Raw genomic sequence first — 23289 nt, 5'->3', positions numbered from 1 at the left:
AAAGCTGATACTGCAGTTTGCAGACCATGCATATGGGTAGCCCACTCAGTGCAATCCTAAACAGAGTTACGTCAGACTAAGCTTGTTGAAATCGATGGGCTTAGACTGGAGTAACTCTGTTTAGGATTGCACTGTCAGTGTTAGAGAGTCCCACATTGTTCACTGAGTATTGTAGTTTTGGATTTATTATGTATAATTGGATATGCCTCCCATATTTGAAATTGCCATTTAATCTTGTTAAGCCTTTATTTTTATCATTCCTCAGTTTCATTGGTTGGTTGGTGAAAGATTAGTGGTAAGAAAGTTGAATTGCAGTAGCTTGGGAAGGTAAACCAGTTAGCAGTTTTAAGGAAAGACAAAAGGCATTGTTCTCCATTTACAGATTGATTTCACTTTTACAAATTTACAGGGTATGACTGATACCTTAAATTCAGATTTTTTCACCATTTCTATTTGATATCCTTCTTGAAAAAGAAATCCAAAACAACATAAGGTTGACATGTTTTATTAATATCCAGGGAATCTTTTTTTAAAAATGCTAACTTAAACTTGGTCAGCTGTAAATAAGAGTTCTTCCCTATGTACGTTCCTGAGGTTATCAAGTTTGTGATTGTTTGTGTCTGGTTGTTTTCAAGAAAGCTACATAATAATAGAGAACCACAATGAAAAAGTACGGGGGGAAAGATCTGTGAATTTTGTTGGAAGAGGTATATTAAAAGAAATGTCAAATGCATATATTATGTTTAGTACAATGAACACAGGAAAATCTGTCATACAGAAACCATGAAATTCTCTGTTCAGTCAAATGTTACTGATTAGAGATACAGGAATCTGGGGTGGAAAGAGATTCTTTAGCCGCAGTAGCTGTCAGCACAGCCATTTAGCAATCAGAGTTGCATTTCCAATTCCTAGCACCTGCAGTAACTGGTGAGATGGTATCGTGGATTAGACGAGTATAAAGGGAGCCTCCATGCCCTTGCAAGTAGAGATATACGGCAGTAAGGGATGTGTACAAGTGCTGATTGGCTTTGCACACGGGCACTGATGTACCTACTTGGTACTGAATTTAGTTTTCCACCTCTGTTTTGCATCTGCTTGTCTAAGGATGCAAAGACTGCCCTTTCCCTCAGTTCAATTCCACAGTGTCAACCTTTTCCTCCTCTTGCTGTCCTGCATGCTATTTTACTGGCTAACCCACCATAGTTTCCTGAAACTGTGTAATTAATGTGCCGTTAGGACAGCCCTTGAAACAAGACTGTTCATCTGAAGCTGCAGCAATCAGCCATGCAGAAGATGTTGGAGATAGAGCTAACTGGGGGTCTTTTCCCACCCAGATCGATGGATAGTTTGTGCTATCCAATAGCAGCTGCTTTTGCCTTCTAATTCTTTGAATAAATGTCTGATGAGACAAAGTTTTAGGGAAGTTTCACACAATGGGCAAGCAACTTATTTTGCTTGCCTTTACAGTTCAGAAGCATGAGAACTGCTCAGGACAATAATTGACTACAAAATAAAACTATCCACTGGTGCTATAAAAGGTTACTTTTTTCCTTGAAGAAAAAGAAGTCAGCAGGTTTCGAGTTTTTTGAGTTCTTTATCGAGAGCATCTTTCTTTTTGCAACGTCTCCAAAAGAGAAGAGGTGTTTTTTTTCCATTTCAGTTATTAAGAGAGAAAACAATTGGAAGGAAAACAACCCATTCTTTGCAGAAATTGCAAAAGGAAGATTCCTCTCTGAATGAGCTCAAGAAGTTCAAAGTACATCTGATTCAAGAATAACTGGAATCCTTTATAGCACTGGTGGCTGTTTCATAGTCACAATTTGTTGCCAACTGTAGAGAGCCAGTTTGGTGTAGTGGTTAAGAGCATGGGACTGTAATCTGGAGAACCGGGTTTGATTCCCTGCTCCTCCACTTGAAGCCAGCTGGGTGACCTTGGGCTAGTCACAGCTCTCTCAGAGCTCTCTCAGCCCCACCCACCTCACAGGGTGTTTTGTTGTGGGGATCAGGGCTTTTTTTCTGGGAAAAGAGGTGGTGGAACTCAGTGGGTTGCCGTCAGAGAAAATGGTCACATGGCTGGTGGCCCCGTCCCCTGATCTCCAGACAGAGGGGAGTTTAGATTGCCCTCCGCACCGCTGGAGCGGTGTGGACGGCAATCTCAACTCCCTTCTGTCTGGAGATCAGGGGGCGGGGCGACCAGCCATGTGACCATTTTCAAGAGGTTCCAGAACTCCATTCCACCGCGTTCCAGCTGAAAAAAAGCCCTGGTGGGGATAATAATGACATACTTTGTAAACTGCTCTGAGTGGGCATTAAGTTGTCCTGGAGGGCGGTATATAAATCGAATGTTGTTGTTGTTGTTATTATGTTTGTTCTGTGGATTGCTCTTTGTCGTTTGTTCATATGGTTGAGGAATATATCAAATCTTGAAGGAATCAGTAATCAGACATTTAAAAGTTGGAAGTGAAAATAATTTCTTCAGGAGAAAACTGCTTTCTATATTTTGAGTTCTTTCTTGTGTGTAAAATAGATGACAAGCATTGGAAAGGTATCCTAAAGAAGTACAATAATTGTTATTCTCACTGTCAATACTGAGCAATTTTCTTTTTCCTTTTATTCTGCCCAGAACAAAGAATTTGTCTGCCGAGGACATGACTATGAGCGCCTGGAGGCTTTCCAACAGCGAATGTTAAATGAGTTCCCACATGCCATTGCTATGCAACATGCCAATCAGCCAGATGAGACCATCTTTCAGGCAGAAGCACAGTGTATCCCCTTCCTGGATGGTACTATCATGCATGCTGAAGAAACCTCGAAAATGTCTATCCAATTTCACCTGTTATTTCTTTAAAGAATAATGGTGAAACAGAATGTCAGTAATTTCAACATTCATTTTGAATTCATTAATACATTTCAAAATTAGTCTAGTTTAGTGTGCAGAAGATCAGTATATCTGCAGTTTCTAAGGACCAATCTAACAATACATGATGTTTTATGATCAATAAAATAATGGATGCAAACAATGCAACATGTGAGCCAGAGGTTACAGCTTCCTTGTCCTTAAAGGAACCTTGCACAGGCTTCAGACAAATGGCTCCAGTAATTTTTCTTGGTTTCTTTTTTGCAAAAGTGCTGTGACTGATATTTACTAGTTCTTAGCTTATGCATTACATTTCTTGCAATCTAATTGCTTGATCAATTATAAAACTATTATAATTCCTTAATTACAAGGATGAAGAACAAGTTTATTAAGACATTTCTAATTCCATTGATGGTAGCCATTTGATGAAGATGGTGAGATCTGTGATGTAATTGGGGATTACCAAGGAAGTCTGAAGGTTATAGGAGCAAAGGAATGGTAAAGAACTAGTATTCCATAACTTCTCATTAACAAAATATACTTTGAAATATATTGCTAAATTTTCTCATTTTTCTTTAGTTGCACCCTGCAAAATCAAAAAGACAAACATGGTGTGATGTATATTTGATTATCAGTTTCTTAGAACAGTAGGATCTGTAAGAATTAAAAAGGTTTTTTAAAAGACAACATTATGCAGGCCACAAAACTTGCCATTTTAGCCATAAGAATATTTATAGGCAGTTTCATTTGGTGTTTTAATCTTAACTTTCATAGACAATTCTCATAAGTAAGAACATTGGACAAAATGTAAGTACAGATGTTTTTAAAATGCAGTAAGACACCGGTAATCTTGCCCAAAAATTTGCAATAAATATTTTCCTTCATACTAAAATAACTTCTCCATTTAGCTTGTATCACGCAAAATGGGTTTACTTTTGCTGTGGAATACCAAAGCAAGTGCAATAGAACCACCTGAAAAATGGTACCAGAAAGTAATCTGTACAATAATCTATCAGAGAAATTCCAAGATCTGTGGGTGTGTCTATTTATCCATACTACCTTTTCTCCAGGAAATCAGGGCAGTGTACATGACCACAATGATTCCATAGAACAGTCTGGGCTGACTTTGAGTGATTCCGCACACGTTGGATAATGCACTTCCAATCCTCTTTATAGATCATTTGGAACAGATATTTTTGTGTGCGGAACAAAAAATCCACCTCAAATGATTGATAAAGTGCATTGAAAGTGCATTATCCAACGTGTGCGGAAACAGCCAGTGTTTTATAATAGTAGAGGAGGCTACCTCATTTCAAAGTAGGTCATAAATTTCCAGAGCCGATTTGTTGCATGGTGAACAAATAGAGCAGTGACATGGCAAGGGAGTCCATTCCCCAAGCAGCTTTGTTGGAAAGAACTCAACCCCAGGTGTAAGAATCTGGCCATCCTAACTCCCTTTAAGCATTATGTCATGCTCACAGTCATGGTAGCTAAAGTGCTTACAATATACAACACAACATTGATGGTAGCGAACTTTGCAACGTCAATATGTGTGCAGAAACACCTGTTCAGACATGCTTGAAATGATTCTGAATTAGGTATAATTTTAAATGCCCTCTTCTACTATGAAATTTAAATGCCAGGCATGGTTTTAAATACTCTCTCCTACTCTGAAATGTATGTATTTAGTGCATTTTTATCTTCATGGCTCCTATCATCCATTCTTCCATTTTATCCTGACAGCAACCCTGTGAACTAAGTTCAATATTGAGAGAATGACTGGCCCAAGGTCTCCCAGCAAGTTTGACGGCAAGTGGAGATTTCAGCTCTGTTTCTCTGGGCCTAGACCAGCATTCTAACTGACTACGATGCAGTGCCTCTATTCTGCTTTCATTTTCTTGTTGCCATAGTTACTTAAAATGGTGGAATCTCACGAGGAGCACTCCATCAAAAGAAGCTGTAAAAGCTGTGATGCAGGTGTCATGCTCATGTAGTCCACTGAGAACCATAGTAAATGTAGTTTTAGGGGTTCTTAAGGTTCATATTAGGATCTTCAGAAACACAAAAACTTGATTTGCCATGGCTTCTGGTGTGTCCCAGAGACTAGGGCCTAATGGAAGGACCTAAAGGAGGCTCCAGTGTGAGTCCTCCTCAGTGTTACCAAATGCGCTTTGGAAAGAGAAGATGCAACTGAGTATCAAGGTATTGGGAGTGTGATGGCGCCTGAACCATGGAGTGAGCTTGAGTTTAAAAAAAATGTGTTTCATTTATTTTGAAAGTAATTGTCTTGTTTTTTCGCTCAAACCTGTTCTGAAGCTAACCAGTTCAACCAGCCTAGCGTGGTGGTATTCCTCTCCCAGTCATCAGTTTTGCTGATTATCATCCAGCTTGGTCCTTAACTTGCTATATATAGATCTTCAAATCTATGCCGTGACACCAATTCCAGAGAGTCAGGAGGTGCTGCAGAGAGAAGGCATTCCAGATAACATCAAAAGTTTTTATAAAGTAAATCATATCTGGCGATTCCGATATGATAGGCCGTTCCACAAAGGAGTGAAAGACAAGGATAATGAATTCAAGGTACGGTTACTGTCTCGTTTCTATCCCACAGAAGTTTTATTTAAAGACATTATTCATAAGAATATGTTGTTGATTAAAATAAATTACAGCAAATGGCATACTTCATGGAGTTTTTAAATTACATTGAGCTTGGGCATGGATTCCCCCCCCCCCGCCCTTTTTGAAAAGGAAACTTCTATGCCATAACTCAATTGGCTTTTGCAAGCCTCATCAGTTCCCAAAGCAGTTTGCCATTGGGAATGGATACTGCTTTTCAAGCAATACAAGTCCCCAAACCTTTGAATGTTCAGCATCTTGGGTGCAAAATATTGTAAGATTCTTGCATCATGTAATGTGCTTAACCGATATAAGATTTCTCCCTCGCCTTATTGTTTTGTATCACCTACTGGTATTAAGTGGAAATAATGCAAATAAATTAGCACTCCCTCTTCCCGCCCCCCCCTCATGAAACACATTGCCAAGGGAATGAATGGCTGGATCCTAAATTTCCTTCTGCTCATTCAAGGGGCACTTCAGCATATGCTGATTCCCCACTCCTCTTGCTGATGCCAACATTGTACCCCATGCTGTGAAGGGTCCACTGATTCCCCCAAGAGTTGCATTTCAGGGAGTACAGAAGGCTGTGGCAGGAAGGGGGGAGAGTTCCAGTCTACAATCTCTGTTTCACTCACAGTCCTTAGATCCAACCTGGAGTGGTGTTTTTCTAGTAAAGGAAGCAAGACCCTTGTTTTATATGTATGTGTTTGTTGCATTTCCATGCCATGCTGCTTCCCAGCCTGACACAACTTGAAAATAGCTATGCCTGTTTCTCTCTCTCACCATAAACTTCAGTCAAGCTATGGGGAGATTTAGGATATTATTATTATTATTTTTCTTCCATATGTTCTCCCCTGTGACAGCCATGGAGTGGAAACTAAATAAAATGAGATACTATACGGGTAGAACAGTGTGCAGTCTTTGTTCTGTATCTGTGAAGAAAAGAATATAAATAATTTGCTTTTCTTTGCAGAGTTTGTGGGTGGAAAGAACAACATTGATCTTAGTGCAGAGTTTGCCTGGCATTTCTCGGTGGTTTGAAGTGGAAAAGCGTGAAGTAGTGAGTACCAATTGGGAAGGTGGAAGGAGAAAGTTTTCTTTTTGTTATTGTTGTGGTTTTGATGCTGTGTTGAATGCTGAACTTTAAAGCCATTGCTTTAAAACAGATAGGTTGGAATCAAAGAACAAATAAAATATTATGAGAATAAGATGAACTCAGCACAGAACTTCTACTGGATAGAAGTTTACTCACTAAACTAAATGTGAGACAAACATAAATGTGATGATGCAATTTCTTTGCTTTTCAAAGGCAAAATTGCATAACAGTTTGATAGTGTACAAGTACAAAATATTTATTGTTGTAGCCATGGGCCTTAACATCCTAACCCCATAGCACAGTACATTCCAGTACAAATTAGATAGTCCATCATAACAAAATACAAGTTAATAAAATTTAAAATATCTGTACGAATAAATAATACAATAAAAACCTGGAATAAAATATAGTGTGAAAAATGCAGTCAATGCTATACTGGCTGTATATGAGTCCAGAAGATTCCAATTAAATATATCAACAATATATGAAAACATATAAATCCTGCATATATAGTCTTTGTATCTATATGGATATCTGCTTAGCTTTGGAAAAGAACAAGAGTCCAGTAGCACCTATAAGACTAACAAAATTTGTGGGAGGGTATGAGCTTTCGTGAGTCACAGCTCAATTCTAGTTGTATCTGCAGTGAGCTGTGACTCACTTCTTCAGATACCACAAATTTTGTTAGTCTTATAGATGCTGCTGGGTTCTTGCTCTTTTCCACTGCTACAGACTGACATGGCTTACCATCTTGATTAGCTTTGATGATTCTTCTGCTAAGTCATGTTGTCTTCTAGCCGGAGTCTTTTCGCTTAGTAGAAAGGGGTCATGGGATCTCTCTTACACTTCAGTGCAATCTTGAGTTACTCCAGTATAAGCCCATTGACTTCAGTGGCCTTAGACAGGAGTAATTCTGTTTAGGATTGCACTGTTCATCTGTTATGGGTTCTAACTATCATGGGTTTCCTGTCTAGGTCTCATGGGAGATGACCAGTAACCTGTTTCCATTCCTCTTGAATCACGGAATAGCTCTCTGGTGATCATTCTTCTGCAGGGTTATGGGCATCCGCATTCCGTCTACTGAGATTTCTAGTTTTTCTAAATCCTCATAATCTGTTTCTTAAGATTTGTGGGGAGGGGTTGTAATACTTGTAATTATATAATCACTTCTTTTTTTGCTTCATTGAAGTGAGCTCTAACTAGTAGTTGAAGTAACCAATAGTGACAAATAATGGCAATAAGTAATATAACACAATAATTCATAACACCTGAGGTTTCTAAGCAATTAAAACTGCTGATGTCAGAGTTATTTTCATACTGTCTGGCTCAAGCAAAATTTTCAGTATTTGATGCATCAGTACGTTAACATTAATTTAATTAATTTAATTTAATTTATTATATTTATATTCCGCCCTCCCTGCTTTCGCAGGCTCAGGGCGGATAACAAATACAAACATGTTTAAAAACATTTAAAAACATTAAATAATACATTTAAAAACATTTAAAAACATTAAATATAACAATTCATGCTGCCCAGTGGTTCATACATGCCTCTGTGTTTGCATAGGGGTGATGGTTTAACCCCCCCTTCACGGGGGGGGGCGGGCACTGCCCGGCGTTAGCCATATGCCTGGCGGAATAGCTCTGTCTTACAGGCCCGGCGAAATGCAAGCAAATCTTGCCGGGCCCTTGTCTCGCAAGACAGAGCATTCCACCAGGTCGGGGCCAGGACTGAAAAGGCCCTGGCCCTGGTCGACGCCAGGCGGGCCTCCCTAGGGCCAGGGACACTTAAAAGATGTTTTCCGCCAGAGCGGAGAGTCCTCCGGGGCTCATATGGTAAGAGACGGTCCCTCAGATACGTCGGTCCCAGTCCGCGTAGGGCTTTGTAGGTTAACACCAAAACCTTGAACCTGATTCGGTTCAATTCTTTGGTGCAATGGAAACATAGTTGTTCCTTAACCCGTATCCTGCAACCCTCAGGTGTTCCCCTGTGCAGAAATATTTGGTTTCAAAGCCACAATAGCATGCAGTGAAGCTTCTGAATTTTTTGCAAAAGCAGCAACTTATGCTACCAGCTTTTCTATTCTCCAAACCCAGGGACTGCATGCAGAAGTTGCAATCAGCGTTTATTATGTCATGTCAAATTGCTTATGTTTTGTTTCAACATTGTTTCAAATTTCTGCAATATATTGAATGTCCCAGCTGTTGATTGTATTGACTCTTCCAGCTGTTGATTGTGTTGAATCTTCCTTGAGTCTTAGTGAGAAAGTCAAACTATAAATAAAGTATTTTTTTAAAAAAAATTAGAAATCAACCACAGTTAATTTAAATAGCAAGGGGGTTGCAATAACTGTGGCTACTGCAGCAGATGGTCAAAACTAACCAAAGTCAGCTAATAAATTCTTGTTTGTCTGCTAGTAGTAAGGGCCAGCCACTGCAGTAACAAAAACAGATGTGGGGGGGGGGAGTTTGCCACTCTGCAGTGTGACTCTGTGGCCTAAGGGTGGTGCTGTCAAAGAGTCTGTGAGTCGTATGTAATAATAAGGTTAATTACAAGAAGCCACAAAACAAGATTCAGCTCTAGTTCAAAATTATGATTTATGGATTCCTAATAACCAGCATTAGAGGGGTGTCCAGCATTTAGACATCAAACTAACCAGAACTTAATCAGTTGTAGTTCTTAAATTGCAATTTAGCAGGATATGTGAGTATAGTATAGTTGGAAGGTGTGGGGCGAGGGAAGGCTTAAGCCCTTCAAATAAGCTTCTGTCAAAAGAAAGCAAAACAAAAATGCAAGCAAGAACTAAGGGGGCTCTTTAAATTTTGAAAAGCTCACTCTTTCCAGATAGCTTGTCATCATCACAGTAAATGATTTGAGGGAGGGTAAATAGGACAGGTTTGAATTAACATCTGTTATAAGATATACATGCAAGATGTTGGATGGACTCAGATGTTTATGATTTGACAATTATTCACAAATGCCATTGGAGATAGCTTGAACGTAGCTGTAGCATCAGATAATAACTATGTGCACACTCCGTATTCTATCTGCCTTCATACCTGTCAGAAATATCACTAGGATGATCGTTACCTTGGCTTTGGTAAATATAATCTCTTGACCTCAGAGATGGTACTCTAAGATCTATAGTAGTTGCAAAGTAGCTGTTAAATATCTGATGAGTAAGCTATTTGTTGATGTTTCTTTTCCTGCTGGCTTTCAGGTAGAAATGAGTCCCCTGGAGAATGCTATTGAAGTCCTGGAAAATAAAAACCAACAGCTGAGAACACTGATCAGTCAATGCCAGACTCGACAGATGCAGAATATCAACCCACTCACAATGTGTCTAAATGGGGTCATTGATGCAGCAGTTAATGGTGGTGTTTCCAGGTACCAAGAGGTAAATTGTTCATGTCTATATGTATTTGAATTTAGGATGTTTCCTTACTTTAAGTTCTATTCCTCATTTGGATAATAACTTTATTATATCCAACATTAATCACGATATCTAATAGTTGTGTGCTGGCCGCTGTGCAGATAGCTAAATCCATATGATACAGCTAGGCACAGCTATGATTTATGAGGAATCCTGAGTTTGCTGAAAAGTCTTAGTTTTTTGTTAAAAAAAAACCAACCTCTCCTCATTTGCAGATTTAAAAAGTTAATTGCAAAGTCTGTGCATGCAAATTACATTGTAAGTACCAAACTGCTAAAGTTTGGGCAGCATTTTGGTTTGCTGTGATAAGAGGATGAGGAGATGTAGGCAATTGTTAGCAGGAGGGGAAGAAAACAGAGCTAGAGGGGAAGCCAAAACAGAAGCTGGTAGCAAAAGTATGATAGAGAATTTTTTTTCACCTTCTTTGTGCAGGGCCATCTTATTGGTGGACATATTTAGAAATAGGAATATTTTTTGGAGATTAGACAATTAAGGTTTCAGTGTAATAGTAGTAATAATAATGATTCCTTGGGACTCATTTTTTATTATACCACTCTGTAAAGTGATATAACACCATAAGCATAAATAAACAAATGTTGCATGATGAAGGGTTAAAGATCATTTGTGTGTGTGGCGGGGGGCGGGGTGTATGTGCAATACACTGAAACAACCTGGTGTCTTTAGTTATTGTGGCCTGGCTAAATTCTGCAGCAGGGGAGAGTTTTGGAAGTTACACATGACATCATGATAACTGTGAATGTGCTTGAAAGATAAATCTGACTAAGAAATCCAAAATAGAAGCACATCAACTTTTGGCAGTCGCCCTGGTAAATCAACACATGAAAAGTTTCTCAGTGATGAGCAATTTATTAACACATGCATGTTATATTATGCCGGTGCTTATAATATACCTTTGATCTAAGGTCACAGCAACTTGGCTTTTAAAATTGTATGAATAACAATCTGGCAATAAATAGGGCTTATAAACTTTTATTACCATTAATATGAACTGAGCATATAGGATAGGGTTCTTTTGAGCACAAATGCCAATGCTTGCTGCTGTCAGAGCAACAGTATTTTGCTTAACACTCTTGCAAGCAGAACGTACTTCAGCCTAACAAGGATGACCTTGTGTTGCAATTGTCTTCTGCTCAGGCCTTCTTTGTGAAGGAGTACATCCTGAACCACCCAGAGGATGGTGAGAAGATCGCATGCTTGAGAGAACTGATGCTTGAGCAGGTAAAGAAGCAGATGCTTGCTGTCTGCCATCGCTGTAATTGGCATGTGACCAGAAAAAAGAAAGCATAATTTGGAAACATCCATATTACAAATGTTCAGTGGCATGTGGGCTTTGTAGAACTACTGTTCAGAACTGTGCAGTGATAGAAGTTGTAATGTTTTGTATTTATATAGTTTAGATTTTATTTCTGCTTGTTAATGTGCTTTTTTTAAAGTTGTTGCTGTTAGTTAAAATGCAGACCTCTGAGGAAAGAAGGGGGGACTGGATGAGTGAAAGGAGTGTGATCTGATTGGATAGTAGATGCACCGTAGGGAGCAAAATGAGAACGGCATTTTTTAGTCAGTATGCTGAGAGAAAGTGTTCATTCTGGTCAAAACAGGCATGCTGGGGACTAGGGTTGCCAACCTCCAGGTAGTAGCTGGAGATCTCCTGGAATTACAATTGATCTCCAGGCAACAGAGATCAGTTCCCGTGGAGAAAATGGCTGCTCTGAATGATGAACTCTATGGCATTATACCCCACTGAGGCCCCTCCCTTCCCCAAGTCCTGCCCTCTCCAGGCTCCACCCCCAAAATCTCCAGCCTGGACCTGGCAACCCTACTGGGGACAGCCTGACAGTGTCTGTGTGCTGAGAGAAAATATTTATTCTAGTTCAGTCAGCAATGTGTGTGAAGCCTGACTCTGTGTGTGCGCCCAGGGCAGTCTATGTGTATCTGAGAGAGAAATTAATCTAGCTAAATCAGGCAAGCTGTGTGGAAAGGCCTCAGTGAATCTATGTCTGGGAGGATGTGAAGAGAGTTTAGTCTGCTAGTGAAGACCTGTGTGGAAAATTACTTTGTGTGACTGAGTCTGTGAACATACCTTTTAGAATGCGACAACCCTGGCCACAGCCATCGACTGCTATGGCTGGGTGCCATCGTTTGCTGCCCTGGAAGGCGATGAAGGGCAACAACAATTTTATAAATGACTTGCAGCTGGGGCTTCAGAAGGCTGTATGCCACCTATGGGGCACCTAGGCCTGAGCAGAGGCTTGGCCTTGGTGGTGGCAGGTTAGAGTTGGGGAAATGAGAGCGGGCCATTGAGCACCCTTGGCATCTCTCTATTGGTAGGGAATTGGGGTCTGTCAGGAGTGTCTGTGGCTTCACGGCCCAGCTGTGAGGGCAGACTTCCGGATGAGACCTCATAGACAAGTCCTTCCCTCAGGCTCCACAGCTTGGGGTGTTTGGAGCTTTAAGGGGGGGAACCATTTCGCCTGGCCAGCTGGGCCCAAGCTATGCCTCATGGATGGCTCTCACCCGGGGCAGTGGGTCTCACCCAGACAGGTTCAAGGAGGAGGTCCCAGTGCAACCGCTGGCTTGACCTGTTCCACTAGTTAGGCTCCCTTTGCCACGTTAACTGTTTATGTTGTCGCTTTAATAAAGTGGCCCTTTAGTACCCAAGCCTTGTGTCTGCCTCTTCATTCCGACTAGGGTGGCAAAAGATCATTATTTGTGAAACAACCAGGCTTAAGAACTACTCTGAAACCAATATGCTTAGCAGAATTCTTCAACTATCATACTATTTATATTTATTATTATTATTACAGTTCATCATATTTAAATTTCTACCTTTTTTTAAGGAAAAAAAGAGCCTTTTTTTACTTCACAACCTCTCTCACATGCTAACCATTCTGTGACTACTATCCAGGGCTTTTTTTCAGGATGAACACGGTGGAATGAAGTTCCGGCATCTCTTGAAAATACTCGGCAATAGTGCTGGAAAATAATGTTATTTCAAAGAATCCCATGTGTTTCTTCCTCATTTCCCTCTTGAGAGTTCCGCCACCTCTTTTCCCAGAAAAAAAACCCTGCTACCATCTATAACGAATCCTTCCAGTAGTACCAGTTAAACAGAAGAAATCTAAGGCAAAAGCCTTTGGTGACTCAAAAACCTTTTGGGGAGGCAGCACTATATAGTCCACACTCACAAAAAAGGGAATGTGTTCTTGAGGTATAAGCCTGGGTAAAGTAGAGAACACCTAAGCTCAGCGTGAGTGGAAATATAAGGGGTGTTTATTAGGACCAGGGCCCTCCTGAGGTATAAGTTTAAGGTAATATAAGGAGGAGCTGAACTAAAGGTCTTAAAACAAAAAAAAAATTAAAAGGTTCTAAAAACAGGGTAAATTATTACAGGGTGGTGTCAAAAATAGGCAAAATGTTACAGGGGTAGATAACCAAACTAAGTCTTTCTACTTTGTTTTAAAACACAAGCCTGAATTAAAGAATGACGAGAAGGCAGAACTTTGTTTTGTGTGGCTTTATGTGCAAATATTTTAATATCTATTGATCTTCATTTTTATCCTATCTTTTCTACAAGGAGTTCAGGACAGCATACATGGTTCTCTTCTCCATTTTTATCCTCCCCATAATGTTAGGTTGAGAGTGAATGACTATCAGTTTGTTTCATGTCTGAGGGAGGGGCAGGAGCTTCAATCCTCCCAGTCTTGGTCCAGTTCTCTAACCACAAATCCAGTCAGGTGCTCTTCGTAGGCTGTGTGAAGTAATACTTGAAATAAGCTAAAAATAAGTATTCTCTATGTTCTAAAGCCAGGAGTAAAATGAATTGGAAGCATTTTTTTTAAAAAAAAATTAGGCTGTAATTTAAGATTACATTGTACTTTTTCTGCCTGTTTTTAACGTGGATTTTTAAATTGTATTTTATTTTAGTCTAGAAATTGACTTATCCAGTTCACTAAGAGTCCATATTGTTTATTAAATACAAACACTATGTTCAGAAAATGTATATAGGGCTGACATTTAGCTTTGGCAAACAAAGAACTTTGCTGTCAATGAAACAATTATTTACCTGTATAAACTGTGTAGTTCCAGGGCAAAAAGTGTGAACATAGTGCCTTTATAGTTGTCTAGATTATGGTCTGAAATGTGTAACATTAATAGCTGCAATTCCTGATTTTTTAAAAAAAACCCTGTATGGCTTGGATCCTAGCTAGTTTTCTGTGGGAACAAGGAGGGGGCGATTTTTGCCAATTTTCCACCTCCTGTGGGCAATCTCTAATTTCCCTCTCAAATTATTCCTACAGGTAGCACAACAGCCAGGAGCAGTATTTTGGGGTGTCATTTGGGCTGCCATGGGAGGCAGGCACCAGTGAAAATCCCCCCCCACACACCAGAATGCCCACAGAAAGTAGCCAGGATGCAAGCTTATGGTTGTATATGGTTTGGTATGGCAGAGATATATAGGAAAATAAGTTAAATAACTGACCTTCTTTTGCTCTTTTTCTGTAAGGCTCAAATTCTGGAATTTGGCTTAGCTGTACATGAGAAGTTTGTCCCTCAAGATATGAGACCTTTACATAAAAAACTAGTGGACCAGTTCTTTGTGATGAAATCAAGTTTGGGAATACAGGTATGTGCAGGGCTTTTTTTTTCAGGGGGAACGCAGGGGAATGGAGTTCCGGAACCTCTTGAAAATGGTCACATGGCTGGTGGCCCCGCCCCCTGATCTCCAGACAGAGGGGAGTTTGGATTGCCTCAACTCCCCTCTGTCTGGGATTCTCAACTCCCCTCTGTCTGGAGATCAGGCGGCGGGTCCACCAGCCATGTGACCATTTTCTCCGAGGGCAACCCACTGAGTTCCACCACCTCTTTTCCCAGGAAAAAAACCCTGGGTATGTGAAACTTCAGTTGAGGGGGGGGGGGGCATTAGCTGCATTTCATGCATCATGGTTACTTTGTGTAGTATGTACTTCTACTCAGCAACGAACAGTGACATCTTCAGGCTTTCGGGATATACTGCATTTCTGTAGTTCCTCCACAATAGCTTGAATTTTCATCTTTTTAATTTTTAATTTTTACTTGTATTTGAAGGTTGGGGTTTTAAATGCTGTTTAAACAAAGGTAGTGACTACTCCAACCTTCTGCCAGACTGAACACGTGGACTTCTGAATGCAGTTCTTACATTTAAGACTTGAAGGGAACAGAATAAAAAACCCCAATAATTTTTATTCACTACCAGGGATAGGAGAAATAAGGAGGTTCAGTAACAAAGCTGAAAACTATTCACAGATAACACACAGCTTTTCCTGGAAAGACTAAGTTATAATGATTGATACAGGTGCACAGAACAACTAGCAGCCAAGTTTCTATTCTTGAGGTATAGATTGGTGTTCCCTCAACTTAAGATTCTCATTGTGTAAATGGGATCTTCTGTCATTCTCTCATTGTCCAGTTTCCCTCAGAATTTGGGGTCTGAGACGGCCACAATCTCTTCCAAAGTATTCACTATGCCAGCTTCCATTCCCATAATAGTCAGCCTCTGAGACTTGTCCTGAAAAAGGGTTTCTCCTACTTAACATCTTGGAGATGCAAACGCTATCAGCAAACATGTTTTAGCCTGCTTACAGACAAGGCAGACTCTGAGACAGGATCCCTCCATTCTCACTCTGAAGATTCAGCTTTTTGTCTGTGACTCCTCCCCTTTCATCTGGCTTCCGCAGCCATCTATGAGCCCTAGTTGGTTGTTAGCTGCTCTGCACATAGTCCAAACAGGCATACAGGGGTTTCGTAACTGGCTGTCCCTCTGTTAAGCTGTATTTACCTGAAAGGAAGAAGCCCCCCAAATGTAAGATGAACCCCATTTTACAAGGGGTTATACACAAAAAGTTTTTTGTTACTGCATACAACTATAATGTGAATGTAATTTGAAGACCCCCCCACCCCACCCCACTTGTTTTTCTTGATGGCTCATGTGGAAAGAATCCAAGTCTTCCAATTCGTCTGTTGTGTATTTTTGTAGGAGAATATGGAAGATGAACATTTAGTTTCTTAAGCTTCCAGTATTATATTCTCTTCCCCCCCCCCCCCTTTGCTGCACAGCATATGTAACACTTGTCTGCAAAACATTATTGTGGATTTTTGAACTCTTACGTTCTCTTTCTTCCCATTGAAACAAACACTTAGGAATTTGCTGCATGTATCCAGGCTAGTCCAGTCCACTTTCCGAATGGAAGCCCCCGTGTCCCTAGAAATTCAGTACCTGTTTCTATGAGTCCAGAGGGTGTCAGAGTAATCCCTAGGCGTAGGTAAGTGGAAACTAAAACTTCTCTTTTTCTAATTTAGAGGTGAAATGGAACAATTTTCACAAAACTAGGACAACTGTCAACTATAAAAACAGTAAAAATAAGATGCCAGAGATAGTTGCTGGGATTCTTTTCTTAGTAGTCAGGAAAAAATCAATCAGGCATCCCTATTGGAGGAGAAGATAAAATTTTAGTAGAAGATAGATAGAAGATAAACTTTTAGGGCAGGGCTTGGTAGTAGCTAATCCTCTTTTAACTCATTTTACAGTACTACTCTACTACTCATAAGATGATTATCTTATGAACAATTATATTAAAAGTATGGAATTCATGGAGTTTTTTAAAGCACTTACTGAAGTGTTAAAGTTCAAGGAAGGGGTTTGTGATCCTGGTTTAGCAATTCAGTTAATCTGGGTCACGTGCTTGAATCCCAGATTGAATCCGACTCACTGGGCTGGATTATCTGGCCATAGGCAGCTGCCACACACAACCATAGCAGTAGTGAGAGGGCAGTGGTGCAAATGAAGCCAAGCTCCATGCCACTGCAGGAGAGTGGCACGAGGCTGGTGGGGCGGGGAAAGAAGCAGCAGCAGGCAGAGTGGATTCCCATCACATTCTGGCCCTCCCCTTCGCCAGAGCTTCAAAAGAGCTCCTTCAAGCAGTTGCCACCGCTGGCCACCTTTGAAATTCTACAGCTCAGCAAGCCTCCCCCCTCCCACCTTCAGTAAAGAGATTCTTGGTGGGATTCTCTGGTTTGACAATAAGCCTGCAAGGGAATAATGTAAAACCAGAGAATCTCAAACCAGTGGGGGAGGGGGGCATTGAGTTTAAAAGCCTTGGAAACGTTTCCTCCATAGCAATCAATGGAGAGTGGCTGGAGGCAGCTTGTTTAGAGGCCCATAGAATTGGAACCCAGGGTCCAAATCCTCCTGAAATTGAGGAAAGAGGTTACTGGACAGTCAGGAGTAAGTTCCCTGCATGTTTGGTGAAAATTTCTTTTAAAATGCACCCCCCCCTAGTCCCCTCGATATTTTTCGCCATTGTGAATACTAGCCGGTTAAATCCAGGATTCTCTATCTCGGATCAGAGAATCTGACCTAGATGTCAGGGATCCTGGATTTTTTTTTTTAATCCTTGAAACCCAGACCCACATTACCAGGATTTTTTTTAGTGCACACCCTTAGTCCAAGGCATAAGTATAGAAGAGAAACAGGAATTGTTAATGTGCTATATGATAAAATAAATAGGAATTGTGCTGATTTTTCTTAATTTGCTTGCAACAGTCCGTTAAGCTATCCAGCTGTCAACAGATATTCATCCTCATCTTTGTCCTCACAAGCTTCTGCAGAGGTCAGCAATATAACTGGACAGTCTGAAAGTTCTGATGAAGTTTTCAACATGCAGGTACAAAACAAATATGTCATGTCTAAACTGCATATTTTCTCCTTTTAAATAATTTTCTAGAGAAGTAAGTTTAGTTAATTAGGAAGAAGATGGAAAAAAGCAGAAGCTACTTCAGAAGCTATGAGATTTATTTGTACAGAGTAAATGTAGCTTACTGGCTAAGAGGCTGAGCTGGGAATGAGAATGTAGTCTCTTACTAGAGTAGACTTGCGCAAGCGTTCCTCAGCATCAAAAGAGAAGATAATACTAATTTACAAGATTGTTCTTCTATAGTGAATTGAACATCTGGAAGTGTTCTAAAGTGTTAAGTAGGCATTTCATATTTATATATTTTAATATGGATTCTATGTATCCCATTCTATTCTAGTATTTTGGGTTAGATGACAGTGAACAGTAAAACCAATAATATAAAATAAACTTTTAGAATATCATTTTTTAAAAAAAAATATGTACCCACTGGGACAGAAGTATCAACATTTTTTATGTTACACAACTTTCTCTGAATCATGACTCAGTAGTAGAGATAGGCACGAACCGAAATACGAACCAAAGTTCAGCACAAACCAGGCCGGTTCATGGTTCACGAACCGGCAGTTTGTTAGAGCTCATTTCTGACCAACCGCCACAAACTTTATGGCAGTTTGTTTGGTTCATTTTTCAGCTCGTCACTGCAGACAACTTGGTGCCGATCAATCAGTTTCCTAGGCAACAGGGGATAGGCTTTCTGCAGACCTTCTTCTGACCCAGAAGTGGCGATTTGCTGGCCCGGAAGTGACATTTTCATGAACCTAACAAACCAGTTCGCGCGTGAAAGTTCATGGTTCGTGAAACATGATGAACTACGAACTGCATGGTTCGTTTTTTTTCTGGTTCATGCCCATCTCTACTCAGTAGTAACTGCCACCAATGGAGAAATGTAGGGCTGAGATGCTATCTCAGGGCATATGCTAGGAGTTTCATGTTAGAAACTGCCAGCAATTTTTAAGTTAATTCTCAGGCATGTGGGAACCCTATGGGGAGAAGAAGCCTTAAGCCTTTCTCCTCTGGCCTCTTTCTCAACCTGGAACAGATCTGGGGAGCCATTAGAGCAAATAATAGCTCCTTAGGGCCATTAAAAGAGCACAGGCTTAAGCCTTTATCCCCATGGTTCCAATTTGAAGTAGGTCCCCATACATCTGGAGCATTAACTTTTAAAACATGGCTTGGAACATGGCCAAATGCAGTGTCCCTTGCACCCATCTGATTTGGTCCTCAGAGCTGGATCAATCTATGGTGGAGAGTTCCTCTTCTCTCTGAAGAGTTCCCCGTCCATTACCGCTTCTGCCAGATGCAGATCCTCATACTTGCAGTGAAGGTCCTAAGCCACTTTGAACATAGTGAGGGATACAACAAAGTTAACTTACCTCAGGAAGTTTGAATGGACAATTTAGAAGCTTATTTCAAATACAGAGTGGTGAAAGAAAGGAAGTGAGGTTTGTTAGTGAGGCTAAACTTTGAAAATAAACATGAAACAAAGCTTCTGACTAAAACAATGCTAGCAAGCAACCCTAGGCATGCTTACTCTCTTACTGGGGACAGTCTTGTCTGGGTGTTCAAATGGTTGAAGGCTGACCAATTCCATTTCATTCCTACTGTGATTTGAGGGGTTCAGGCGAAAGAGGGGTATTGCTGCTTGACCAATCAAAGTAGAGTATGTTATGCCCTGAAGTAAAGACCAATGAAAAGGGAATTCTCAGGATCATGTGGCATTGCACAATTTAGAATGGAATGTGTGAGGTGTGTAAACAAAGTGTTTCCTTGACTGATCATTAACTGGGTAAACAGTTATCAGTAATTAGATTGACTCCCTTTGGTGGAATATCCATCAAAGATGGTTTGTGGAAGGGAAAGCTGTTAGCCCTCCGCACGCCAGCCCTAGGGTTATGAGATTGAATTTTACTCCTTAGTTCTTACAAAATGAAATTCTTAGAGAAGAAGTGTTTCTCCAGTGCATCAATACTGTCATTCTAGTTCACCCAGTATCATCCTAGAGTTGAAAGACCTAAACTAGCTGCCCATTCGTTTCTGGACACAAAGTGCTGGTTCTTACTTTTAAATGGCTTGAGGCCAAGGTGCTTGAAAGACTGCCTCCTTCCATACTGTCTAGCCTTCCAGTTAAGATCTTCCTCACAAGCCCTGGTCTGGGTGTCCTCACCTTCAGAGATAAGGCCAGCGGCAACAAGAGAGAGAGTGTTTTCAGTGGTGGGTCCTTACCTGTGGAGTGCTTTTCCCCTTCAGAGCCGCCCGACACCTACAGGCTCCAGCTCAATACATGTCTGTTTATCCAGGCTTTTAACAAAGGGACTGATTTTTAAACGTCATTTTATAGTGTATTTTTAGCCTGCATCATGCTTTATGTTGTTTTATGTTTTGCTGTGTTTTTGAATGCTGGGTTTTAGTAACTTTTATGATGCTTAATTTGTAAGCCACCTCAGGAAGGTTCCTTCGAGAAGCAGCATAGACATTTTCCAAATCGGTAAATATTTTTTTTAAAAAAAAATGCTTCTGGGAAAAGCTTCACCTCTGATTTTGACAAGTCTTAAGGATTCCTCATTTATGGTGATCTAACAAGAATTAATTCCATGAATGCAGATTTACTATTCAGTTGGTATAGCCAAGTTGGTATGTTTAGCTGGTCTTAAAGATGCCAACACCCAAGTTCAGCCAGCTGCAATTTTTTAAATTATTTTATTTCCAAGGGACCAACCATGAGACATGCTGTTCTGTAAGAACCAAATTACATGCTTCTTTCAGATTTGCCCACATACACTGTCAGGCATAATTGCAGTGAACAGTGCAGAAGATAAGTGTTTCCCCACACATGCCCATCTTAAGACAAGATAATAAAGGAAGGAAGCTGAGTGAACATCAATAGATTTTCATTAATAACATTAAAAATATTTTTAAATTGACAAGTACATTCATTTTCTGCTTCTGACTTCTTGCCACATTTTTGGGTTCTTTTGTATGAACAAGTTTAAACAAGGTTCCTTAGGCTGGAAGAATGCTTCAAACTTTGCTGAGTATAGTGGTAGGATACATGTCATTGTCCTTAAACAAGAGCAGTCAGGGATGGTTTATGTAAAGGCAACCTTGACCAAAAGCCAAATAAATGGCTGTGGGGAAATCCAAATTGAACCTAATCGTCTGCTTACCACCCAATCGTAGCCGTGTTCCAAATGTACAGTTTTTATGAGCCAAGTAATCTTGACGTTCCCTTATGTTGAGTTTTTGCTACAGTGTACCATACTATAAATTAGAACACAATTTTTGTTTGATTGTCAGTCAGACAATATTGAGAACTTTGTGGCTCTTATATTTCCAGCCAAGTCCATCTACCTCAAGCCTGAGTTCCACTCATTCTGCTTCACCTAATGTGACCAGTTCTGCTCCATCCAGTGCCAGAGGTCAGTGCTTCACTACATGAAAACAACTTTTGGAAGCTTTCTGGTCACTAAAGCTGTAATTCTGTCCCCCGCCCCCCCCCCTCGCCCCCGGCCCAGTTGGGATTAAGGTCCACTGACCTCAGTGGGAGTTATTTCCACATAAACATGCATAAGGCTTCATTACAAATTATTTTAATACTGTTGGTTATTGATCACATTGTTCAAGATTCTACGGCGGAAGACCAATCACTCTCGGTCTCTGTTCATGTGCCCTCCCCAGAATGTTCCACCAAATGGAATGTTGGAAGAATTGCAGTTACTGATTCGATAGGTTTCTTTTGTATTCTAGGCTCACCTCTGTTGTCTGACAAGCTTAAACATTCCAGAGAGAACTCTTGCCTCTCTCCAAGGGAGAGGCCCTGTAGTGCCATTTACCCTAATCCTTCTGAGCCTTCACAGGTAGGCAATTCATAAGATAGTCCCGTTACAAATGGCTATTACAGTGAAGAAATTTTTATTGATTTTCTTACCAGTTCATACGTTTCTTCTATTTTTTTTTGTAAAGATGCACTCAATCTATTTGATCATACACTAGTTCTTCTCAAGATAATTGCTTAGGTGTTTTACTGATAAGTAATAGTTTAGCTTTGGAAGCTATTCACTTGATTCTATAAGACAATTCTTGAAGGAAGCATTTGACAGAGTGAAAAAGAAGAAATCCCAAAAAGTTTATTTGTGTTAATATGACAGTGTATAATCTTAAGTAGGAGCAGAGTTCTGTATATCTGAAGTTCTTACAAAGTCAATATACCTACCACTTTTCACTTTTATCTAGTACATTGACCTTTGATATGTCTCTTAATATCCTTCTAAGTCCATTCCATCTTCACATCATGTCATTTTACAGTGCCATTTTAATGGCGAGAAGTAGAGAAACCCGGACGCTTTAAGTGGCCTGTCAACAATTGTATAATTCTGACTTGATCAGCAGAAAACTACAGTATTTCCAGTTATCTTGCTTAGAAATAATCCGTGTGTCCCCGCCTCCTTAGCTTTTAGGGCTTTGCAAGTCATTCTCTTGGATAGGAAATACTCACTATAGTCTCTGCTATGATTTATCATACTCTCCTTGCTTGCCAGTTGGCATGATAGCTGATAATTCCTCAGTGACAACAACTGGTAGTCAAAAATTAATTCTGGATTCATCTTCAAGTTTTCTAACATCACCTGGAACAGCCAGGACAAGAAAGGTTCCAGATGAAATGTTCTGTATGCAAAGTGGCTTTAACACATGCCACAAAGACAGAATTTATGCCATTTTTGCTCCCAGCCTACAAATTTTTGCTTTGCCAAGTGGAATGAGGCCTCCATTCCGCGCTGCATCAGAGATTCACCAGGAGAGCCTGAAGAGCACGTAGGTCTACTAACTGCTCTCCCAGAGGCTAACCTGACAGGAAAATCTTCCAGTGTCTCAACCTCCTCACTAGCCCCAGACAGGGTAAGTAGAAACATTACTTTCTTGTGCAAATATTAAGAAGACACTGAAGAAGACTCCAGCAGTATGTTTCTCTCACATCCTTAAACAAGCTCTGCATCTTGGGAAAGAAGATGATTTTCTGGTGATGACGCTGTGTCTGTAGGACAGCATCCATTGCAGAGTTGCTATTTGACGGGTTTCTTTGTGTTATCATCAGAGAAAAATAACAACAAAAATGGCTTACTGCAACATCAGAAATTGTGAGGCATTAGCCGTTCTCTATGCTGTGTTGCTGAGAGTCCAGGCACACTCTGGCTGGGTTCTACCTGCCAGATTTTGAGACTGAAATGGTAATTTGCCACAGTAAAAATGAATGTGATGTGGTAAAATTACATGGAAATTATAAATGGTTACAGCCAGAGTATTGCGGACTCTGTGAAAAGTACATTAAATTAGGTAGCTGGACATGGACGCAGGTCCCATCAGGCTAGCTTTCTTCATGCTTAGACTACCTGATCAGGACTATATTTGTCCATCAATCTGATTCTTCCAGTACTGCCTTCTTGCTGTAGTTCCACATAATCCGAAAACGATACCAAATCTTATTACGTAATTTGACCAGTTTTGTAAGGAGTAGATTGAGTAAACATGGGCCAGTATGGT

General features: G+C 40.3%; 1 protein-coding gene across 1 annotated transcript in view; it reads left to right on the top strand.

Annotated features, from left to right (window-relative positions):
- DOCK4 (dedicator of cytokinesis 4) overlaps nt 1-23289 on the top strand; it is a 336163-nt gene that overhangs the window by 300831 nt on the left and 12043 nt on the right. Inside the window, exons 39-48 of the mRNA XM_054987847.1 lie at nt 2624-2765; nt 5271-5437; nt 6447-6533; nt 9791-9967; nt 11159-11242; nt 14529-14648; nt 16202-16323; nt 17604-17724; nt 21089-21170; nt 21499-21608. Coding sequence (XP_054843822.1) covers nt 2624-2765; nt 5271-5437; nt 6447-6533; nt 9791-9967; nt 11159-11242; nt 14529-14648; nt 16202-16323; nt 17604-17724; nt 21089-21170; nt 21499-21608 — 1212 coding nt within the window. The remainder of the gene's footprint in view (nt 1-2623; nt 2766-5270; nt 5438-6446; nt 6534-9790; nt 9968-11158; nt 11243-14528; nt 14649-16201; nt 16324-17603; nt 17725-21088; nt 21171-21498; nt 21609-23289) is intronic.

This window comes from Eublepharis macularius, chromosome 9 (assembly GCF_028583425.1).
Source record: "Eublepharis macularius isolate TG4126 chromosome 9, MPM_Emac_v1.0, whole genome shotgun sequence".
Classification (NCBI taxonomy): Eukaryota; Metazoa; Chordata; class Lepidosauria; order Squamata; family Eublepharidae; genus Eublepharis; species Eublepharis macularius.
Note: the sequence above shows the minus strand (reverse complement) of the source record. Positions and strands in the feature narration are given on the sequence as shown.